The sequence below is a fragment of the Pleurodeles waltl genome, chromosome 6 (assembly GCF_031143425.1).
Source record: "Pleurodeles waltl isolate 20211129_DDA chromosome 6, aPleWal1.hap1.20221129, whole genome shotgun sequence".
NCBI lineage: Eukaryota > Metazoa > Chordata > Amphibia > Caudata > Salamandridae > Pleurodeles > Pleurodeles waltl.
In genome coordinates, this window is record NC_090445.1 from 3,616,414 (window position 1) to 3,635,629 (window position 19,216).

The window sequence follows — 19,216 nt, forward strand, 5'->3', positions numbered from 1 at the left end:
TACATGGCAGTAAAGTTACTGATTATGACAGCCTGTATAACTTGATCCTGAGAGAGCATATTCTTAATAATTGTGTGTCTGATTTGTTGCACCAGTACTTGGTGGACTCTGATCTGACCTCTCACCAAGAATTGGGAAAGAAGGCAGACAAATGGGTCAGAACAAGGGTGAACAGAAAAGTTCATACAGGGGGTGACAAAGATGGCAACAAAAAAAAGGATGGTAAGTCTTCTGACAAGGGTGGGGACAAATCTAAAAATGAGTCTTCATCAGGCCCACAAAAACACTCTGGTGGGGGTGGTGGGCCCAAATCCTCCTTTTATCAAAACAAAGAAAAGAAACCATGGTGCTATTTATGTAAAATAAAAGGCCATTGGACAACAGATCCCAGTTGTCCAAAGAAAAGCACCAAGCCTCCTACCACTACAACCCCTACTGCTACACCTAGTGTCCCTACTAATAGCAGTGGTGGTGGGAGCAAACCTACTAATAGCCAATCCAAGGGAGAAGCTGGGCTCACTATTGGTAACTTAGTTAGGGTTGGCCTTGTTAGGGAGGCCACAGAGGCTGTGTTAGTCTCTGAGGGGGCTATTGATTTAGCCACCTTAGTTGCTTGTCCCCTTAATATGGATAAGTACAAGCAGCTACCCCTAATAAATGGTGTTGAGGTTCAGGCCTACAGGGACACTGGTGCCAGTGTGACTATGGTCATAGAGAAACTGGTCTACCCTGAACAACACCTACTTGGCCACCAGTACCAAGTAACCGATGCTCACAACAACACACTTAGCCACCCCATGGCTGTTGTAAATCTCAACTGGGGGGGGGTTACTGGTCCAAAGAAAGTTGTGGTAGCCACAGATTTACCTGTAGACTGTCTACTAGGAAATGATTTGGAGACATCAGCTTGGTCAGATGTGGAGTTGGAGGCCCATGCAGCAATGCTGGGCATCCCAGGGCATATTTTTGCTTTAACCAGGGCTCAGGCCAAAAAGCAAAAAGGACAGGGAAGCTTGGATCCTGGAACAATGGACCAAGTGCTCCCTAAAGCTAGGGCTAGTAGAAGCAAACCACTTCCTACTATCCCTCCCTCTACAGTGGATTCTACTTCTGAGGAAGAAGAATTTCCACCCTGTGCAGAACCTACACCAGAGGAGCTGGAAGCAGACACTGCTGAGCTTTTGGGTGAAGGGAGGCCTGCCAGGGAGGAGCTGAGTGTGGCACAGCAGACCTGTCCCACACTGGTGGGTCTAAGACAGCAAGCTGTCAAACAGGCTAATGGGGATGTCAGTGACTCTCACAGAGTTTACTGGGAGGACAACCTCTTGTACACTGAAGCAAGGGATCCTAAACCTGGGACTGCTAGGAGATTAGTGATTCCTCAGGAGTACAGAAAGTTCCTCCTAACTCTTGCCCACGACATTCCCCTAGCTGGACATCTGGGGCAAATGAAAACTTGGGACAGGCTTGTTCCCCTGTTTCATTGGCCTAGGATGTCTGAGGACACAAAAGAATTTTGTAAGTCCTGTGAAACCTGTCAAGCCAGTGGCAAGACAGGTGGCACTCCAAAGGCACCCCTTATCCCACTGCCTGTGGTTGGGGTTCCCTTTGAAAGGGTAGGGGTTGACAGAGTTGCCCCCTTGACCCTCCTACCGCTTCAGGCAATAGGTTTATCTTGGTGGTAGTGGACCATGCCACAAGATATCCTGAAGCAATTCCTTTAAGGACCACTACAGCACCTGCAGTGGCAAAGGCCCTCCTGGGAATATTTTCTAGGGTGGGCTTCCCAAAGGAAGTAGTATCAGACAGGGGAAGCAACTTCATGTCTGCATACTTAAAGGCCATGTGGAAGGAGTGTGGTGTAACTTACAAGTTCACTACACCCTATCATCCACAAACAAATGGACTGGTGGAGAGATTTAATTAAACTCTCAAAGGCATGATTATGGGTCTCCCAGAAAAACTCCGCAGGAGATGGGATATCCTGTTACCATGCCTCCTTTTTGCCTACAGGGAGGTACCCCAGAAAGGAGTGGGCTTCAGCCCCTTTGAACTCCTCTTTGGTCACCCTGTTAGGGGTCCACTAACACTTGTCAAGGAGGGTTGGGAACAACCTTTAAAAGCTCCAAAACAAGATATAGTGGATTATGTACTTGGCCTCAGATCAAGGATGGCTGAGTATATGAAAAAGGCCAGTAAAAACCTTCAGGCCAGCCAAGAGCTCCAGAAGCAATGGCATGATCCGAAGGCTGTTTTGGTTCAGTACAAACCAGGGCAGAAAGTGTGGGTCTTGGAGCCTGTGGCCCCAAGAGCACTCCAAGATAAATGGAGTGGACCCCACACAATTGTTGAGAAAAAGGGTGAAGTCACCTATTTAGTTGACTTAGGCACTGCCAGGAGTCCCCTTAGGGTGCTCCATGTCAACCGCCTGAAACCCTACTATGACAGGGCTGATCTCACCCTGCTCATGGCAACTGATGAGGGACAGGAAGAAGACAGTGATCCTCTACCTGATCTCTTCTCTTCCACAGAACAAGATGCTCTTGTGGAAGGTGTAGTTTTGGCAGATTGTCTTACTGCTGAGCAGAAAGACCATTGCATAAATCTCCTAGATCAATTCTCTGAACTCTGCTCTACTGTGCCAGGTACCACTTCTTGGTGTGAGCACACTATAGATCTCCCAGTTTACCTGTCAAAAGTAAGATCTATAGGCAGCCTGACCATGTCAGGGACTGCATAAAGCAAGAGGTGCAGAAAATGTTAGAACTAGGAGTGGTTGAGCACTCTGAAAGTCCATGGGCTTCTCCTGTGGTACTTGTACCAAAACCCCATTCCAAAGATGGAAAGAAGGAAATGCGGTTTTGTGTAGACTACAGAGGTCTCAACCTGGTAACCAAAACTGATGCTCACCCTATACCCAGGACAGATGAGCTCATAGATACACTGGCATCTGCCAAGTATCTAAGCACTTTTGATTTGACTGCAGGGTATTGGCAGATCAAATTGTCAAAAGATGCTAAACCTAAAACTGCATTTTCAACCATTGGAGGCCATTACCAATTTACAGTAATGCCTTTTAGTTTGAAAAATGCATCTGCCACTTTTCAAAGGTTGGTGAACACAGTCCTGCAAGGGCTGGAGGCTTTCAGTGCAGCATATTTGGACGATATAGCTGTCTTTAGCTCCAGCTGGGATGATCACCTGGTCCACCTATGGAAAGTTTTGGAGGCCCTGCAAAAGGCAGGCCTCACTATCAAGGCTTCAAAGTGCCAGATAGGGCAGGGTAAGGTGGTTTATCTGGGACACCTTGTTGGTGGGGAACAGATTGCACCACTTCAGGGGAAAATCCAAACAATTATTGATTGGGTTCCCCCTACCACTCAGACTCAGGTGAGAGCCTTCCTAGGCCTCACTGGGTATTACAGGAGGTTCATTAAGAACTATGGCTCCATTGCAGCCCCTCTTAATGACCTCACATCCAAGAAAATGCCTAAAAAGGTATTATGGACAGCAAACTGTCAGAAAGCTTTTGAGGAGCTGAAGCAGGCCATGTGCTCTGCACCTGTCCTGAAAAGCCCTTGTTACTCTAAAAAATTCTATGTCCAAACTGATGCATCTGAATTAGGAGTAGGGGCAGTCCTATCACAACTTAATTCTGAGGGCCAGGATCAACCTGTTGCTTTTATTAGTAGGAGGTTGGCCGCTAGAGAAAAGCGTTGGTCTGCCATAGAGAGGGAGGCCTTTGCTGTGGTCTGGGCTCTGAAGAAGTTGAGGCCATACCTGTTTGGCACTCACTTCATTGTTCAGACAGACCACAAACCTCTACTTTGGCTAAAACAAATGAAAGGTGAAAATCCGAAAGTATTGAGGTGGTCCATATCCCTACAGGGAATGGACTATACAGTGAAACATAGACCTGGGAGTAGCCACTCCAATGCAGATGGACTCTCCAGATATTTCCACTTAGACAATGAAGACTCATCAGGTCATGGCTAGTCTTATTGTCCTTCGTTTGGGGGGGGGGGTTGTGTAGGAAAGTACCATCTTGCCTGGCATGTTACCCCCATTTTTCACTGTATATATGTTGTTTTAGTTGTATGTGTCACTGGGACCCTGTTCTCCAGGGCCCCAGTGCTCATAAGTGTGCCTGAATGTGTTACCTGTGTAGTGACTAACTGTCTCACTGAGGCTCTGCCAATCAGAACCTCAGTGGTTATGCTCTCTCATTTCTTTCAAATTGTCACTAACAGGCTAGTGACCAATTTTACCAATTTACATTGGCTTACTGGAACACCCTTATAATTCCCTAGTATATGGTACTGAGGTACCCAGGGTATTGGGGTTCCAGGAGATCCCTATGGGCTGCAGCATTTCTTTTGCCACCCATAGGGAGCTCTGACAATTCTTACACAGGCCTGCCACTGCAGCCTGAGTGAAATAACGTCCACGTTATTTCACAGCCATTTTACACTGCACTTAAGTAACTTATAAGTCACCTATATGTCTAACCTTTACCTGGTAAAGGTTAGGTGCAAAGTTACTTAGTGTGAGGGCACCCTGGCACTAGCCAAGGTGCCCCCACATTGTTCAGGGCCAATTCCCCGGACTTTGTGAGTGCGGGGACACCATTACACGCGTGCACTACATATAGGTCACTACCTATATGTAGCTTCACAATGTTAACTACGAATATGGCTATGTAACATGTCTATGATCATGGAATTGCCCCCTCTATGCCATCCTGGCATAGTTGGCACAATCCCATGATCCCAGTGGTCTGTAGCACAGACCCTGGTACTGCCAAACTGCCTTTCCTGGGGTTTCACTGCAGCTGCTGCTGCTGCCAACCCCTCAGACAGGCATCTGCCCTCCTGGGGTCCAGCCAGGCCTGGCCCAGGATGGCAGAACAAAGAACTTCCTCTGAGAGAGGGTGTTACACCCTCTCCCATTGGAAAATGGTGTGAAGGCAGGGGAGGAGTAGCCTCCCCCAGGCTATGGAAATGCTTTCTTGGGCACAGATGTGCCCAATTCTGCATAAGCCAGTCTACACCGGTTCAGGGGACCCCTTAGCCCTGCTCTGGCGCGAAACTGGACAAAGGAAAAGGGAGTGACCACTCCCCTGACCTGCACCTCCCCTCGGAGGTGTCCAGAGCTCCTCCAGTGTGCTCCAGACCTCTGCCATCTTGGAAACAGAGGTGCTGCTGGCACACTGGACTGCTCTGAGTGGCCAGTGCCACCAGTTGACGTCAGAGACTCCTTGTGATAGGCTCCTTCAGGTGTTGCTAGCCTATCCTCTCTCCTAGGTAGCCAAACCCTCTTTTCTGGCTATTTAGGGTCTCTGTCTCTGGGGAAACTTTAGATAACGAATGCAAGAGCTCATCCGAGTTCCTCTGCATCTCTCTCTTCACCTTCTGCCAAGGAATCGACTGCTGACCGCGCTGGAAGCCTGCAAAACTGCAACATAGTAGCTAAGACGACTACTGCAACTCTGTAACGCTGATCCTGCCGCCTTCTCTACTGTTTTCCTGGTGGTGCATGCTGTGGGGGTAGTCTGCCTCCTCTCTGCACTAGAAGCTCCGAAGAAATCTCCCGTGGGTCGACGGAATCTTCCCCCTGCAACCGCAGGCACCAAAAAGCTGCATTACCGGTCCCTTGGGTCTCCTCTCAGCACGACGAGCGAGGTCCCTCGAATCCAGCAACTCTGTCCAAGTGACCCCCACAGTCCAGTGACTCTTCAGTCCAAGTTTGGTGGAGGTAAGTCCTTGCCTCACCTCGCTAGACTGCATTGCTGGGAACCGCGACTTTTGCAGCTACTCCGGCCCCTGTGCACTTCCGGCGGAAATCCTTTGTGCACAGCCAAGCCTGGGTCCACGGCACTCTAACCTGCATTGCACGACTTTCTAAGTTGGTCTCCGACGACGTGGGACTCCTTTGTGTAACTTCGGGTGAGCACTGTTTCACACATCCTCGTAGTGCCTGGTTCTGGCACTTCTCCGGGTGCTACCTGCTGCTGAGAGGGCTCTTTGTCTTGCTCGACGTCCCCTTTACCTCCTGGCGCAATTTGCGACATCCTGGTCCTTCCTGGGCCACAGCAGCGTCCAAAAACACTAACTGCACGATTTGCAGCTAGCAAGGCTTGTTGGCGTTCTTTCGGTGGGAAAACACTTCTGCACGACTCTCCACGGCGAGAGGGATCCGTCCACCAAAGGGAAGTCTCTAGCCCTTTTCGTTCCTGCAGAAACCTCAGCTTCTTCTGTCCAGTAGAAGCTTCTTTGTACCCACAGCTGGCATTTCCTGGGCATCTGCCCATCTCCGACTTGCTTGTGACTTTTGGACTTGGTCCCCTTGTTCCACAGGTACCCTCGACTGGAAATCCATTGTTGTTGCATTGTTGGTTTCTGTCTTTCCTGCATTATTCCTCTATCACGACTTCTTTGTCCTTAGGGGAACTTTAGTGCACTTTGCACTCACTTTTCAGGGTCTTGGGGAGGGCTATTTTTCTAACCCTCACTATTTTCTAATAGTCCCAGCGACCCTCTACAAGGTCACATAGGTTTGGGGTCCATTCGTGGTTTGCATTCCACTTTTGGAGTATATGGTTTGTGTTGCCCCTATCCCTATGTGTCCCCATTGCATCCTATTGCTACTATACATTGTTTGCACTGTTTTCTAAGACTATACTGCATATTTCTGGTATTGTGTATATATATCTTGTGTATATTTCCTATCCTCTCACTGAGGGTACACTCTAAGATAATTTGGCATATTGTCATAAAAATAAAGTACCTTTATTTTTAGTATAACTGTGTATTGTGTTTTCTTATGATATTGTGCATATGACACTAAGTGGTACTGTAGTAGCTTCACACGTCTCCTAGTTCAGCCTAAGCTGCTCTGCTAAGCTACCATTATCTGTCAGCCTATGCTGCTAGACACCCTATACACTAATAAGGGATAACTGGGCCTGGTGCAAGGTGCAAGTACCCCTTGGTACTCACTACAAGCCAGTCCAGCCTCCTACAATGTTTATCACTTAAATGTGGAACGTACCATTTTACAACTCCATTTATTCTGAAAACATAAAATAAATATGGATAAATACAGGTGGAAATGTGAAAAAAATACCACAAAACCAGGAGCCCTACTTCTACTATTCAATATAAACACAGAGAATACTGTGGGATGTGAACTCCCTGGCGCTGCCCAATGGACGCAGCCTAATGTGGTGTGCAACGTGAGCACCGATTCTGTCCGGTATGGGGCATCGCTAATACAGTGAGATTTGGAGGGTTGTGAATGTCAAATTTCACACCTAAAAAAGCAGTGAGCCGCAAGGTGAATGGGTGAGATGACCGAGGGTCAGGGTGGCAGTTCCCAGGAGGAGCAGGGTCACTACTGATGGGCCCATAAGGCTGATTTAGAGTTTGGCCGACAGGCACTCTATAGCAACGCCAGTGGAGTATCCCTTCCGCCAGACTCAGGGCAGATGGACATTGAGTTTTGAATTCCCAGTTGGGAGGACCGCAAGTTTCACACCGATGGAGTAAAATTTACTGCCTCACCATGAAACTTCCTCTGATGGCCCATTGGACTAGACACCATCAGAGACCCTATGTAATGTGGATTGCCAGATGTTTTTACTGTCCGTCACTGCCAGGCATATTGTGGCGGAGAGGAACTGCGGGGTGTGGGGGTCCTTAGTTTTTGCTTTTTTAAAAATAAAATAAAAACTCCAGCTTTGAAAGTTTGTTTTTGAAAAAAAAAAAAAACTTGGGAAAAGTTTGGTGGCCAGCTGTCATGTTTGACTGATCATTGTAGGAAGCTGTCTCTCTATATGGTGCTCTACAAAGAAGTACACCATGCAGAGAGGCCAGAGGAGTCCAGGGGATCCCCAGTCGGTTGACAGAGGCAAAAGTAGGTAATACTAACACTCTGTTTTGTGGCAGTGTGGGTGAGCATTTAGGCTTCTCCAAGGGTAGTGCTAAGCATTTGTTGTACTCACAGAGGCAATAAATGAGATACACACTCTCATATTAAATCCGAGACCAATCTAGAAAAATAACATCTCTTTTTATATATATTTTGAAACCAAGAACTTTGTTAACGAGTAAGTACTGTTTCCAGTATCAGTTGTTTCAGGTAAGCAACTTTACGCACAATGCAATCCTAAGGAAAGAAAAGTAAATGAAGCATAAAGGTAAGTACAGTCTGTTTCAGGGGTTCACCTTCGGGGCTTGGCTTTGTGGGGCCCAAGGTCCAAAGCACTACCAGCAGTTTCTCACAAGGCGCTCAGGTCTCTCTCAGAGCCGGGTGCTGGTGAGGTTGTAGTTGGGCGTGCTACAGTGAAGGGGGCCCCCAGGTGGACTTGGGGCCAAGTCTGGGAGCACCCAAACGGGAGCTTGGGGTCGCAAGGGGCCTTGGAGCCAGGGGGCGCAGCCAGATCTTCGGTATCCGGGCCTGGTGGCTCGGATGCAGAGTGGGTAGGGTGCCCTCCTCGCAGGGACACAAAGCTGGCAGGGGCAAAATCAGGATAGCTGGGCCAATCACAAAGTGGATCTCAGTGATGCTGACATCCCGCGATAGCAGTTTGGCCCTGGTACAGTGAGAATTCTGACTAGAGTTTCACTGTTGATGTTTGGTGCAGGGCGCCTGGTACCCTGGGGATTGGTGCAGCACGGCTCAGGTGGTACCTGGTGTCATCACACTTGGTGGGAAGACAGCCCGGTCCTCCAGAGCACGGGTGTCTCCTCCTGGTCGTCTGCAACATCGGTCAGGGCCAAGGAGCTGCAAGGCAGTAGACCAGACTCTGCTTTTTGGTGCCTCTGGACTGCAGGGGAGTAGCACCTCTACTCCAAGGGAGACTGGCTGCGATATTCGAGGTGCTGGCAGGCTACCCAAAGCTTTGGTAGTTGTCTAGCTTTGCAGGATAAGCCACTCTGTCACAATTGTCGAGAGAGCGGCGGGTCGGCAGGGCTTCACTCCAAGAACTCCCCAACTCTTCTGCTGTTCTCATCAGATAGTCACTCTTCTTCGTCCTCCTTATCTTGGTCCATCGAATCTGAGTTTCTGGGTCCGGGGCTGCTACCTAAATACTCATTTTAGGGGCATTACCAGGAGCGCCAGATAGCGGCCAATGAGTTGCCTAACTGTAGGGTGGCTACACCCTCTGCATGACCACCTCCACCAGGAAGGGCATAACCCTGACCCTAGAACACTAATTCCATCCAAAACAAGATGGGAAAATTTTGATCCACTACAAACAGTATGAATCTGTTTCCGAGGGGACTGACGATGTCAATCTGTACCCTTTCAAAGGGAACCCCAACCACTACTAGTAGAATTAAGGGGACCTTTGGGTGGCCACCTGTCTTGCCACTGACCTGGCATGTGGCACAGGAGTTACAAAATTCCTTCTCTTCTGGGACATACTGTGAGAGGAAGCCTCTTTTTGCATGGTTAGCCCCCACTTTTTGCCTTCCTCTAGGGCCTTGCATCCAGATACCCCCAGCAGTGCCTGTGCAGGCTGAGTGTACTGGGGCAAACCTAAAAGGTAAAACTCGACATAGCGCACTCCCGGTGTGCCGTGCCCACCCTACATTGCATATGTTATGGGTAACTCACCCCTCTAGAAGGCCTTGCAGCCCTAAGGCAGGGTGCACTGTACTGTATGTGAGGGTATAGTTGAATGAGCAATATGCCCTCACTGTGTCCTTGCCAGACCTGGGATACAGCGAGTGAACAGAGCAGCCATTTTAAGTACATGTGCTGGACACTGACCAAACACGAGTTCCCCAGGTACACGATGGCCACTCTGATACCAAACAACCCAGGTTACAAACAACTCAAAATATTAAATCCAAACTGGTACGTGTGTTCGATTCAACCCTAAATGTTCCCAGGGACCACCTTAGAGGTGCCCCCTGATAAGATAACCCTAACTGGCATTGTTCCTGACTGGTTCCATCCAGCCTGCCACCTCCAGACGGCCAATACACAAACCTGGGGGAGAGCCCTGCCTCTCTGGTTTGTAAGACAATGCCCTTCCTGGGTGGAGGAGCTAACACCCCCTCCCTCAGGAATGTGCAACACCCTGGCGGTGAGGTTCAAAGGGCTACAGCCCCTGAAACGTGAGCCTCCAGGCCTGCTGCTAGCAGCAGATGGCTTCCCGCTTTGCAAACCCCCACTTTTGGTGGGAGCAAAGGTGGGAAACCACACAAAGGGTAGGAGGAGGGGTCTCACTGAGCATGCACCACCCCTGGGGGCTTGCAGGCGAAGTGGACCCTCCATCTAATTTTCCTTCATGTTGGATGGAAGGAAAATATCCAGTAGGGTTTAGGGAAGAGTGCCCCAGTACTGTTACTTTAACTTTTCGCAGGGCCCACGCTCTTTCGAAGGCTGCGAACCACTTGGTGATGCCACCCTCATCATATTTGGGGACGATCCCTTTGGGGATTTTTGAGTCAGAGTTTTCTACTTGCTCCTTAGTTATTATTTTGCTGCAACCAGAGATGGGTCCAAGGCCTATCTCAGACCTTTCTTTCACTATAGCTAATAGTCTAGATTCTAACTCTATCCTCCTGGCTAATTTTTGGAGTTCTACATCTTCACTGCCTCCATCTCCTGGGGTACCATCAGAAGTGCTCCCAGTGATATTAATGTCATTGGAGTTGTGGAGGGATTCCTCATCCTCTTCCACCTCCTATTCCTCCTCAGTCTTCTAAGTGGCTCCTTTACTTGGCATTGTTCTATTGTTTTCAGTAAGCAGTTGCTGGAGATAAGCTTTTGTGAGTTTAGATTCCATGGCTAGGTTCCATGATTGGCAGAGGGCCTTACGTTGAGTAACTTTAAGGTGTTTGTAGTGGTCCAGGTTCAGCTCCTGAGATGAACCTCCTGCCTCAGTTATTATTCTAGCTAATTTGGGACCTTATTAGAGATTCTAGGACAATCGTATCATAAGATTGCAGTTCTAACTTAACATGTTTACATTCTATAACTACAGAGACTTTACCAAGGCCGTAACAGTTAGTTTTAAGGATTTAGAGACATTTCCAATCGACAAAAATACAATTTTAACTATAGGCAGTTTTGGATTTACTTGTGTAGTCGCCTATTGACCAAGTGGTATCAGCAAATACAAAGTCACAGATCCCACCGCTGGCACCAGTGTAGGAATGGTGCACTACAAGGAAGTACATCATGCAGAGAGTTCAGGGGATCCCTAATTAGTTGACAGAGGCAAAAGTAGGTAATGCTAATGCTCTCTTTTGTGATAGTGTGGGCGAGCAGTTAGGTTTATCCGAGGGTGGTGCTAAGTATTTGGTGTACTCATAGAGGCAGTAGAAGAGAGACACACACAAAGAGTAAAACTGAGATCAATGTAGAAATTTAACATCTCTTTTATATATGTTTTGAAACCAAGAACTTTGTTAAGTATTTACTGTTTCTGATATAAATTTTTGGAGGTAAGCAACTTGTTCAATACTTTGCGCCTTTAGGCACAATGCAATTCTAAGAAAAGAAAGGCCAATTATGCATAAAGGTAAGTACAGTTGGTTTTAGGGGCTCACTTTCAGCGTTTGGAATTGTTGGGCCCAAGCCTTCAGATGGTGCTTGGGTCTCACCTGGACGGTGTTGGTGAGGTTGTTGCTGGGCAGCCTCTATGGTGAAGGGGCTACCTAGAAACAAGATGCATAGGAGGATTTGAGGGCAAAGCCCGGGAGCTCCCAAATGGGGACCTGAGGTCCCAGGGGGCCTTGGAGTCAGGGGGTGCAGCAGGTTCTTTCGGATCTGGGCCAGGTGGCTTGGATGCAAAGTGGATAGGGTGGCTGGGCCTGGTGCGCTAAGGTGCTCCCCGTGGTCAGGGACACAGAGCTGGCAGAGGTAAAATCAGGACAGCTGGGGCCCCTCACAAAGTGAGTCTCGGTGATGCTGACCTCCCTCGATGGCAGTTTGGTCCTGGTGCAGTGAGAATCCTGACTGAACTTTCACTATTGATGTTTGGCGTCCAGAACCCCGGAAATTGGTGCTGCACGGCTCCGATAGGTCCTGGTGTCATCACACTCGGTGAGTAGATGGCCTGGTCCTCCAACGTTTGGGTACCTCCTTCTGGTCATCTGCAGCATGGGTCGGGGGCCAAGGAGCTGCAAGGGACTGTTCTTTTTGGGTGCCTGTGGACTGCAGGGAAGTAGCTCTTCTACTCCAAGAGAAACTGGCGGCAATTTGTGAGGTGCTGGCAGTCTACTGAGGATTTGGTAGTCATCCAGCTTTGCAGGATGAGTCACTCTGTCACGATTATTGAGAGATAGACGGGCAGGCAGGGTTTTGCCCCATGAAGTCCCCAACTCTTCTGCTGTTCTCGATAACATGAGGAGCCAACATCAAGACACAGTGTTATAACCTGCATTTCCCTTTAAAAACCAGAGCTCATCTGAGGAAAGGGGATACTTTGTCATCTTGATGTCTCTCCTCACAAAACAACCTGCTTGCAAACAAATGTTGGTCCAAGTGGCTGAGCTTCGGGTTGTGGTTAAGTTTCAGAAGGAGGTGGTTTTCGGGTCGGGTTAGAGCCAGGATTAGTCTTCTGGTCGGGCCAGGAGCCATGTATGAGCCATTATTCCACATTGATGGCAGTGTCCTATATCTTTTTTAAAGTAGATGGGGTATGGTGTTTGCATTTTAATGTTTGGTGGGAGAGATGCATAGAACAGGCAGCTCTAGTAGCTTCTGAGAATGAATGATTGAATGAACTGTGAACGTATCACCGCTGCACTCTACATATAAAGGTTACTCTTTCCTCCACACTCATGTTCTCTCCCTCTTCTTCACTCTCTTTATCATTTCCCTTTCTCATTCCTTCCCTGTCCTCCTGTCTCCCTTTCTTCTGTCTCCATCATATGCTTTCTAACACCCTCCCTCCCCTCCATTACTTATTCCTTCCTTCCTCACTCCACTCTTCTTCTTTCTCTCTCCTCTATCGATTACTCACACTTTATTCTCCGTCTCTCCACCTCATCATCTCCCCTTGTCTCTCCACCTTCACTGGTTCCCTTTCTCCCCAATACCTCTGATCCCACACCCCCCTCTTCCTCTCGGTCTCCATGGCCCTTTATGGTGCTCCCTCTCTGGGTCTCCATGCCCCTCCTCTCTCCTTCCCTGGTTCCCCATCAACCTCATCTCTCCTTCTCTGATTCAACACGCTCCTCCTCTCTCCTCCTGCTGATTGCTCCCTTTTCCTTGGGTGTCCTCCTTCCTTCTCCTCTTCTGGTTTTCTCCACCCTCCCTTCTCTGGTTTCATTCTCCCTTTAACCTGGTTTCTTCCTCATTTTTCCTCTGATTTACTCCTTCCTTCTCCTCGTCTGGTTTTCTCCACCCTCCCTTCTCTGGTTTCCTTCTCCCTTTAACCTGGTTTCTTCCTCATTTTTACTCTGATTTACTCCTTCCTTCTCCTCTCTCCCGGTGTCCATCCTTCTTCTCTCTCCTGGTGTCCTCCCTTCTTCTCTGTCCTGGTTTCCTCCTCCTTTGTCCTGCGTTCCTCCTTCCTTTTCCTCTCTCCTGCTTTCCTCCCTCCTTCCTTCTTCTTTCTCCTCTCTCCTGGTGTCCTCCTTCCTTCTCCTCGCTCCTGGATTCCTCCTTCCTTCTCCTCTCTCCTGGTTTCCTTCTTCTTTCTTCTCTCTCCTGGTGTCCTCCTTCCTTCTCCTCACTCCTGGATTCCTCCTTCCTTCTCCTCTCTCCTGGTTCCTCCTTCCCTCTCCTCTCTCCTAGTTTCATTCTTCCTTCTCCTCCCGGTTTCCACCTCCTCCTCCTCCTGGTTTCCTCCTTCTCTCTCCTGGTTTCCGCCTTACTTCTCCTCTCTCCTGTTTTCATTCTTCCTTCTCCTCTCTCCTTGTTTCATTCTTTCTTCTCCTCTCTCATGGTTTCCTCTTTCCTTCTCCTCTCTCCTGGATCCATTCTTCCTTCTCTTGGTTTCCTTCTTCCTTCTCCTCTCCTGGTTTCCTCCTTCCTTCTCCTCTTGGTTTCCTTCTTCCTTCTCCTCTCCTGCTTTCCTCCTTCTCCACCTGGTTTCCGCCTTACTTCTCCTCTCCCCTGGTTTCCTTCTTCACCTCTCCCCTGGTTTCCTCTCCCACCCTCCTGTTCTCAGGGAGAAGTCCCGCTCCTGGCTGAGCACTGGTTGGTTCACAATGGGGATCGCAATGGATCTTTGTGATCAAATTCATGTCTACGGAATGGTCCCCCCAAACTACTGCAGGTAACTCACACTCTATTTTCATTGCTTCCATTTTAAATTGTCTCCCTGTACCCCCTCTGTCTCTCTGCTTTCTGTCCCTGCCCCACTAAAGAAGGAATAAAAAAGTATTTAGTTTTGTAACAAGAATTTTCAATTCTATTAAGGACATGGGGGCGAGGATTAGGCTTCACTTTTCATTTACTACTCCAAACAGGAGCCAATAGAAAGATTAGAAAAAACATAACGAGAACTACATATCCCACGCCCACCACTCATCTCCTGTCATAGACCCCAAAATTGTGAGACACTATATTGACCCCCCTATTTCTTGGCAACAAATCCAGTGTCTAACTGATCCAAGAATGAGGAACATCATGGGAACCACTGGAAAGCCAGAATCACTTGGAAATCACTCACATCCTAATGAGACTGCTCCACAAACATAGGATGTGTCCAAGGACCACCAAAGTGTTTGTGACCAAAGGCGATTCCCTTCTGTTTTTGGTCCGTGTGACTGGGTCGGGATGGGTCTCAGGGTAAGGGAACGCACACAACCGATGGACTAGCCTCTGCTTTATCACTGTTGTCCTCCCCTCTCCGGGGCTTCCTCTTGCGTTTCTGCAGCGCTCGCTTTAGTGGACGCGCCGTAGGCGAGGGCGTATCCTGACGACTGGACCGACACCCAGTTCGTGACTATCGTGCCTCTGGGGTACTGAGTCGAGAGTGCGGATCCCGCGTCGTCACAGTCTGCGCCTGAAAACAGACTTTACATGAAACAGTTCTCCAAAGAAAAAGGGGGGTGGGGGGGCAAAGGACACACGTTAACCATCACCTCCTCATGTCTTACAAGTATGCCAACCAGATAAAGTTTTCATCTGACCCAAAACAGGTGGAATAATCTTCACCTGCGTGTCCTTAATAGACCTGAAAGTTCTTGTCGCAAAACTCGAAACCGTTTTATTCTATTTCAGGACTGGAGGCTCAGATTATACTGGTTCGAGGCTGATTTACTATCACAGTAGATGCATGAACAATAGATTTGTAATAATATTGTTTAAAAATGGAACAGAAAAACAATGGCTGCTCTACAGATATCTTCCAGTTAAGAGCTCAACACAACTTAGAGGCCAGGGCTTCTCTAGCTGAATGAGCACCATACATAGACACATCGATTCCAGCCTCTGCCATGACCCATCTGACCCAGCGGGCCAAAGTGGCAGCAGACACGGGTTTGAATGACTTCTGAAGCGCCAACAGCAACTGACCAAAAGGGCCCGCCTGAAAGCGAGCGTGCAATCTTCTTAGGTTTCCAGACATCTAACCACACATGCCTCATTTACGAGGTCGTATCAGCACACTGCGCCACTGGGCCATCATTCTTTTAATGCTGTGCCATCCCATATCTACAAGGCCACACAACACCCATGGAGCGCTAAGGAATCTGACGCATTCCCAGATTTACAAGCCTCAGAGGTGGAGAAGAAGTGAGGCAACGGGAAGAAATATCTTTATTTCTCCACGTGTTTTCCTCTTTCTATGTGTGCTATATTCTGCAACACACATAGCAAGAGGAAAACACCTCTAGTGATTGTTTTTGCGCAGGACGGTTTCCCTTCCTGCACAAAAACAATCATCCCCACAATGCAGGCTTCCTTGCGCCATGGTGCAAAGGTGCCTGCATGCAGTCCATTGTGCGCCAGAGCAGGGAAGAAGAACAGAAATGCGTTGTATCTCAAAAATACGGCGGATTTCTGCCCTTTCCCGATGGCTCAGGCCGGCACAGCAAGTCACATCCGTGCACCAGGGGGCTTGTAAATAAGCCCCTCAGTTTAATATTGTGGGGAAAAGCTGGATATTCGATACGTGTAGACATAGCACCTTAATTAGATCTTGGCCGACAAGTTGCTCCATCACAACAGTGACAGATTTCCCATCCGCAGAAATATAAATTCCATTAAATCCTATGGGATTCAGATTTCAGTTTACAGGATATTCGTCACCATTGCGATGGTTGTAAATGACGTTACCTTCCCTCCGATTTCTAAATCAGGCCCAAATTCTTACTCCGCTTTGAAATAGTAAAGGATACCATCTCTAGACAAAATAACCTACCTGACAAATCCAAGCCCTCACTTCTGAAACTCACCTACACAAGATGAGACAACAGCATCGCCAACATAGCAGATAATTGTTTCATTGACACAAAAACATTGTTGGCCGTTGCTCGAATAGGGATAAAACACAGTTCACATCCCGTAACTGAGCATATCTAGTTTCCGGAGGATTAGCACCCCCACTACCTAAAACCAAGGGTTGAATTCCCATGGGTCTACAATCAACTTGAGCATGTTCAGCAGATAAGGCTGCTCTGAAATTATTTACCGACCTGTAACGTAGCCCGGAGGAGGCACATTCTGGGAGGAATTTTGTAGGAAGTTGGCTCTGTATGTACTATTTCAAAGTAAGAAATAGCATGCACGGAGTCCAAGGGTTCCCCTTAGAGGTAAGATAGTGGCAAAAAGAGATAATTCTAATGCTCTATTTTGTGGTAGTGTGGTCGAGCAGTAGGCTTATCAGAGGGTAGTGTTAAGCATTTGTTGTACATACACATAGACAATAAATGAGGAACACACACTCAAAGACAATTCCAGGCCAATAGGTTTTTGTATAGAAAAATATATTTTCTTAGTTTATTTTGAGAACCACAGGTTCAAGATTTACAATCAATACTTCAAATGAAAGGTACTTCACTTAGGTATCAAAGGAACTTTGAATCAGCAAAATAGCATGTACAGTTTTGGCAAAAATGGCAATAAGCTATTTTAAAACTAGACAGTGCAAATTTCAACAGTTCCTGGGGGAGGTAAGTATTTGTTAGTTTTGCAGGTAAGTAAACCACCTACAGGGTTTAAAGTTGTGTCCAAGGTAGCCCACCGTTGGGGGTTCAGGGCAACCCCAAAGTTACCACACCAGCAGCTCAGGGCCGGTCAGGTGCAGAGGTCAAAGTGGTGCCCAAAACGCATAGGCTTCAATCGAGAAGGGGGTGCCCTGGTTCCAGTCTGCCAGCAGGTAAGTACCCGCGACTTCGGAGGGCAGACCAGGGGGGTTTTGTAGGGCACCGGGGGGACACAAGTCAGCACAAAAAGTACACCCTCAGCGGCACGGGGCGGCCGGGTGCAGAGTGCAAACAGGCGTCGGATTTGCAATAGATTTCAATGGGAGACCCAGGGGTCTCTTCAGCGAAGCAGGCAGGCAAGGGGAGGGGGCTCCTCAGCGTAGCCACCACCTGGGAAAGGGAGAGGGCCGCCTGGGGGTCGCTGCTGCACTGGAGGTCGGATCTTTCAGGTCCTGGGGTCTGCGGGTGCAGTGTCTTTACCAGGCGTCGGGTTCTTGGAAGCAGGCAGTCGTGGTCAGGGGGAGCCTCTGGATTCCCTCTGCAGGCGTCGCTGGGGGGCTCAGGGGGGTCAACTCTGGCTACTCACAGGGTCGCAGTCGCCGGGGAGTCCTCCCTGTAGTGTTGTTTCAGCACAGGTCGAGCTGGGGGTGTCGGGTGCAGAGTGTAAAGTCTCATGCTTCCGGCAGGAAACGTGGAGTCCTTTTAAAGTTCTTTCTTTGTTGCAAGTTTTGGTTTCTTTGGAACAGGGCAGCTGTCCTTGGGTGTTCTTGGTCCTTTTAGATGCAGGGTAGTCCTCTGAGGCTTCAGAGGTCGCTGGACCCTGGGGAGCACGTCGCTGTTGCAGTTTCTCTCGAAGTAGGGAGACAGGCCGGTAGGGCTGGGGCCAAAGCAGTTGGTGTCTCCGTCTTTTCTGCAGGGCTTCAGGTCAGCAGTCCTTCTTCGTCTTAGGTTGCAGGAATCTGGTTTCCTAGGTTCTGGGGAGCCCCTAAATACTGAATTTAGGGGTGTGTTTAGGTCTGGGAGGGCAGTAGCCAATGGCTAATTTCCTTGAGGGTGGCTACACCCTCTTTGTGCCTCCTCCCTGCGGGGAGGGGGCACATCCCTATTCCTATTGGGGGAACCCTCCAAAATCAAGATGGAGGATTTCTAAAGGCAGGGGTCACCTCAGCTCAGGACACCTTAGGGGCTGTCCTGACTGGTGGGTGACTCCTCCTTGTTTTTCTCATTATCTCCCCTGGACTTGCCGGCAAAAGTGGGGGCTGTGTCCAGGGAGCGGGCATCTCCACTAGCTGGAGTGCCCTGGGGCATAGTAACACGAAGCTTGAGCCTTTGAGGCTCACCGCTAGGTGTTCCAGTTCCTGCAGGGGGGAGGTGTGAAGCACCTCCACCCAGAGCAGGCTTTTGTTTCTGTCCTCAGAGAGCACAAAGGCCCTCACCACATGGGGTCAGAAACTCGTCTCTCAGCAGCAGGATGGCACAGACCAGTTAGTCCTGCACGGAACAATTGGGTAAAATACAGGGGGCATCTCTAAGATGCTCTCTGTGTGCATTTTTTAATAAATCCAACACTGGCATCAGTGTGGGTTTATTATTCTGAGAAGTTTGATACCAAACTTCCCAGTATTCACCGTAGCCATAATGGAGCTGTGGAGTCCGTTTTTGACAAACTCCCAGACCATATACTTAATATGGCCACACTGTACTTACAATGTCTAAGAATAGACATAGACACTGTAGGGGCATATTGCTCATGCAGCTATGCCCTTACCTGTGGTATAGTGCACCCTGCCTTAGGGCTGTAAGGCCTGCTAGAGGGGTGACTTACCTATGCCACAGGCAGTATTTTGTGGGCATGGCATCCTGAGGGGGATGCCATGTCGACTTTGCCTTTTTCTCCCCACCAACACACACAATCTGCAATGGCAGTGTGCATGTGTTAGGTGAGGGGTCCCTTAGGGTGGCACAACACATGCTGCAGCCCTTAGGGACCTTGCCTGGTCACAGGGCCCTTGGTACCACTGGTACCTTTTACAAGGGACTTACCTGCGTGCCAGGGGTGTGCCAATTGTGGATACAATGGTACATTTTAGGTGAAA

At 48.8% G+C, this 19,216-nt stretch overlaps 1 protein-coding gene across 13 annotated transcripts in view; it reads left to right on the forward strand.

Moving 5' to 3' along the window:
* The window catches only part of ST6GALNAC6 (ST6 N-acetylgalactosaminide alpha-2,6-sialyltransferase 6), a 227,839-nt gene that overhangs the window by 201,582 nt on the left and 7,041 nt on the right, over positions 1 to 19,216 (forward strand). For 10 of the 13 annotated variants that reach the window (XM_069236937.1, XM_069236944.1, XM_069236943.1 and 7 more), the window contains one exon: positions 14,138 to 14,245. The exons of the other annotated variants lie outside the window; for them this stretch is intronic. In XM_069236937.1, coding sequence (XP_069093038.1) covers positions 14,138 to 14,245 — 108 coding nt within the window. The remainder of the gene's footprint in view (positions 1 to 14,137; positions 14,246 to 19,216) is intronic. 13 annotated transcript variants of the gene reach the window in all.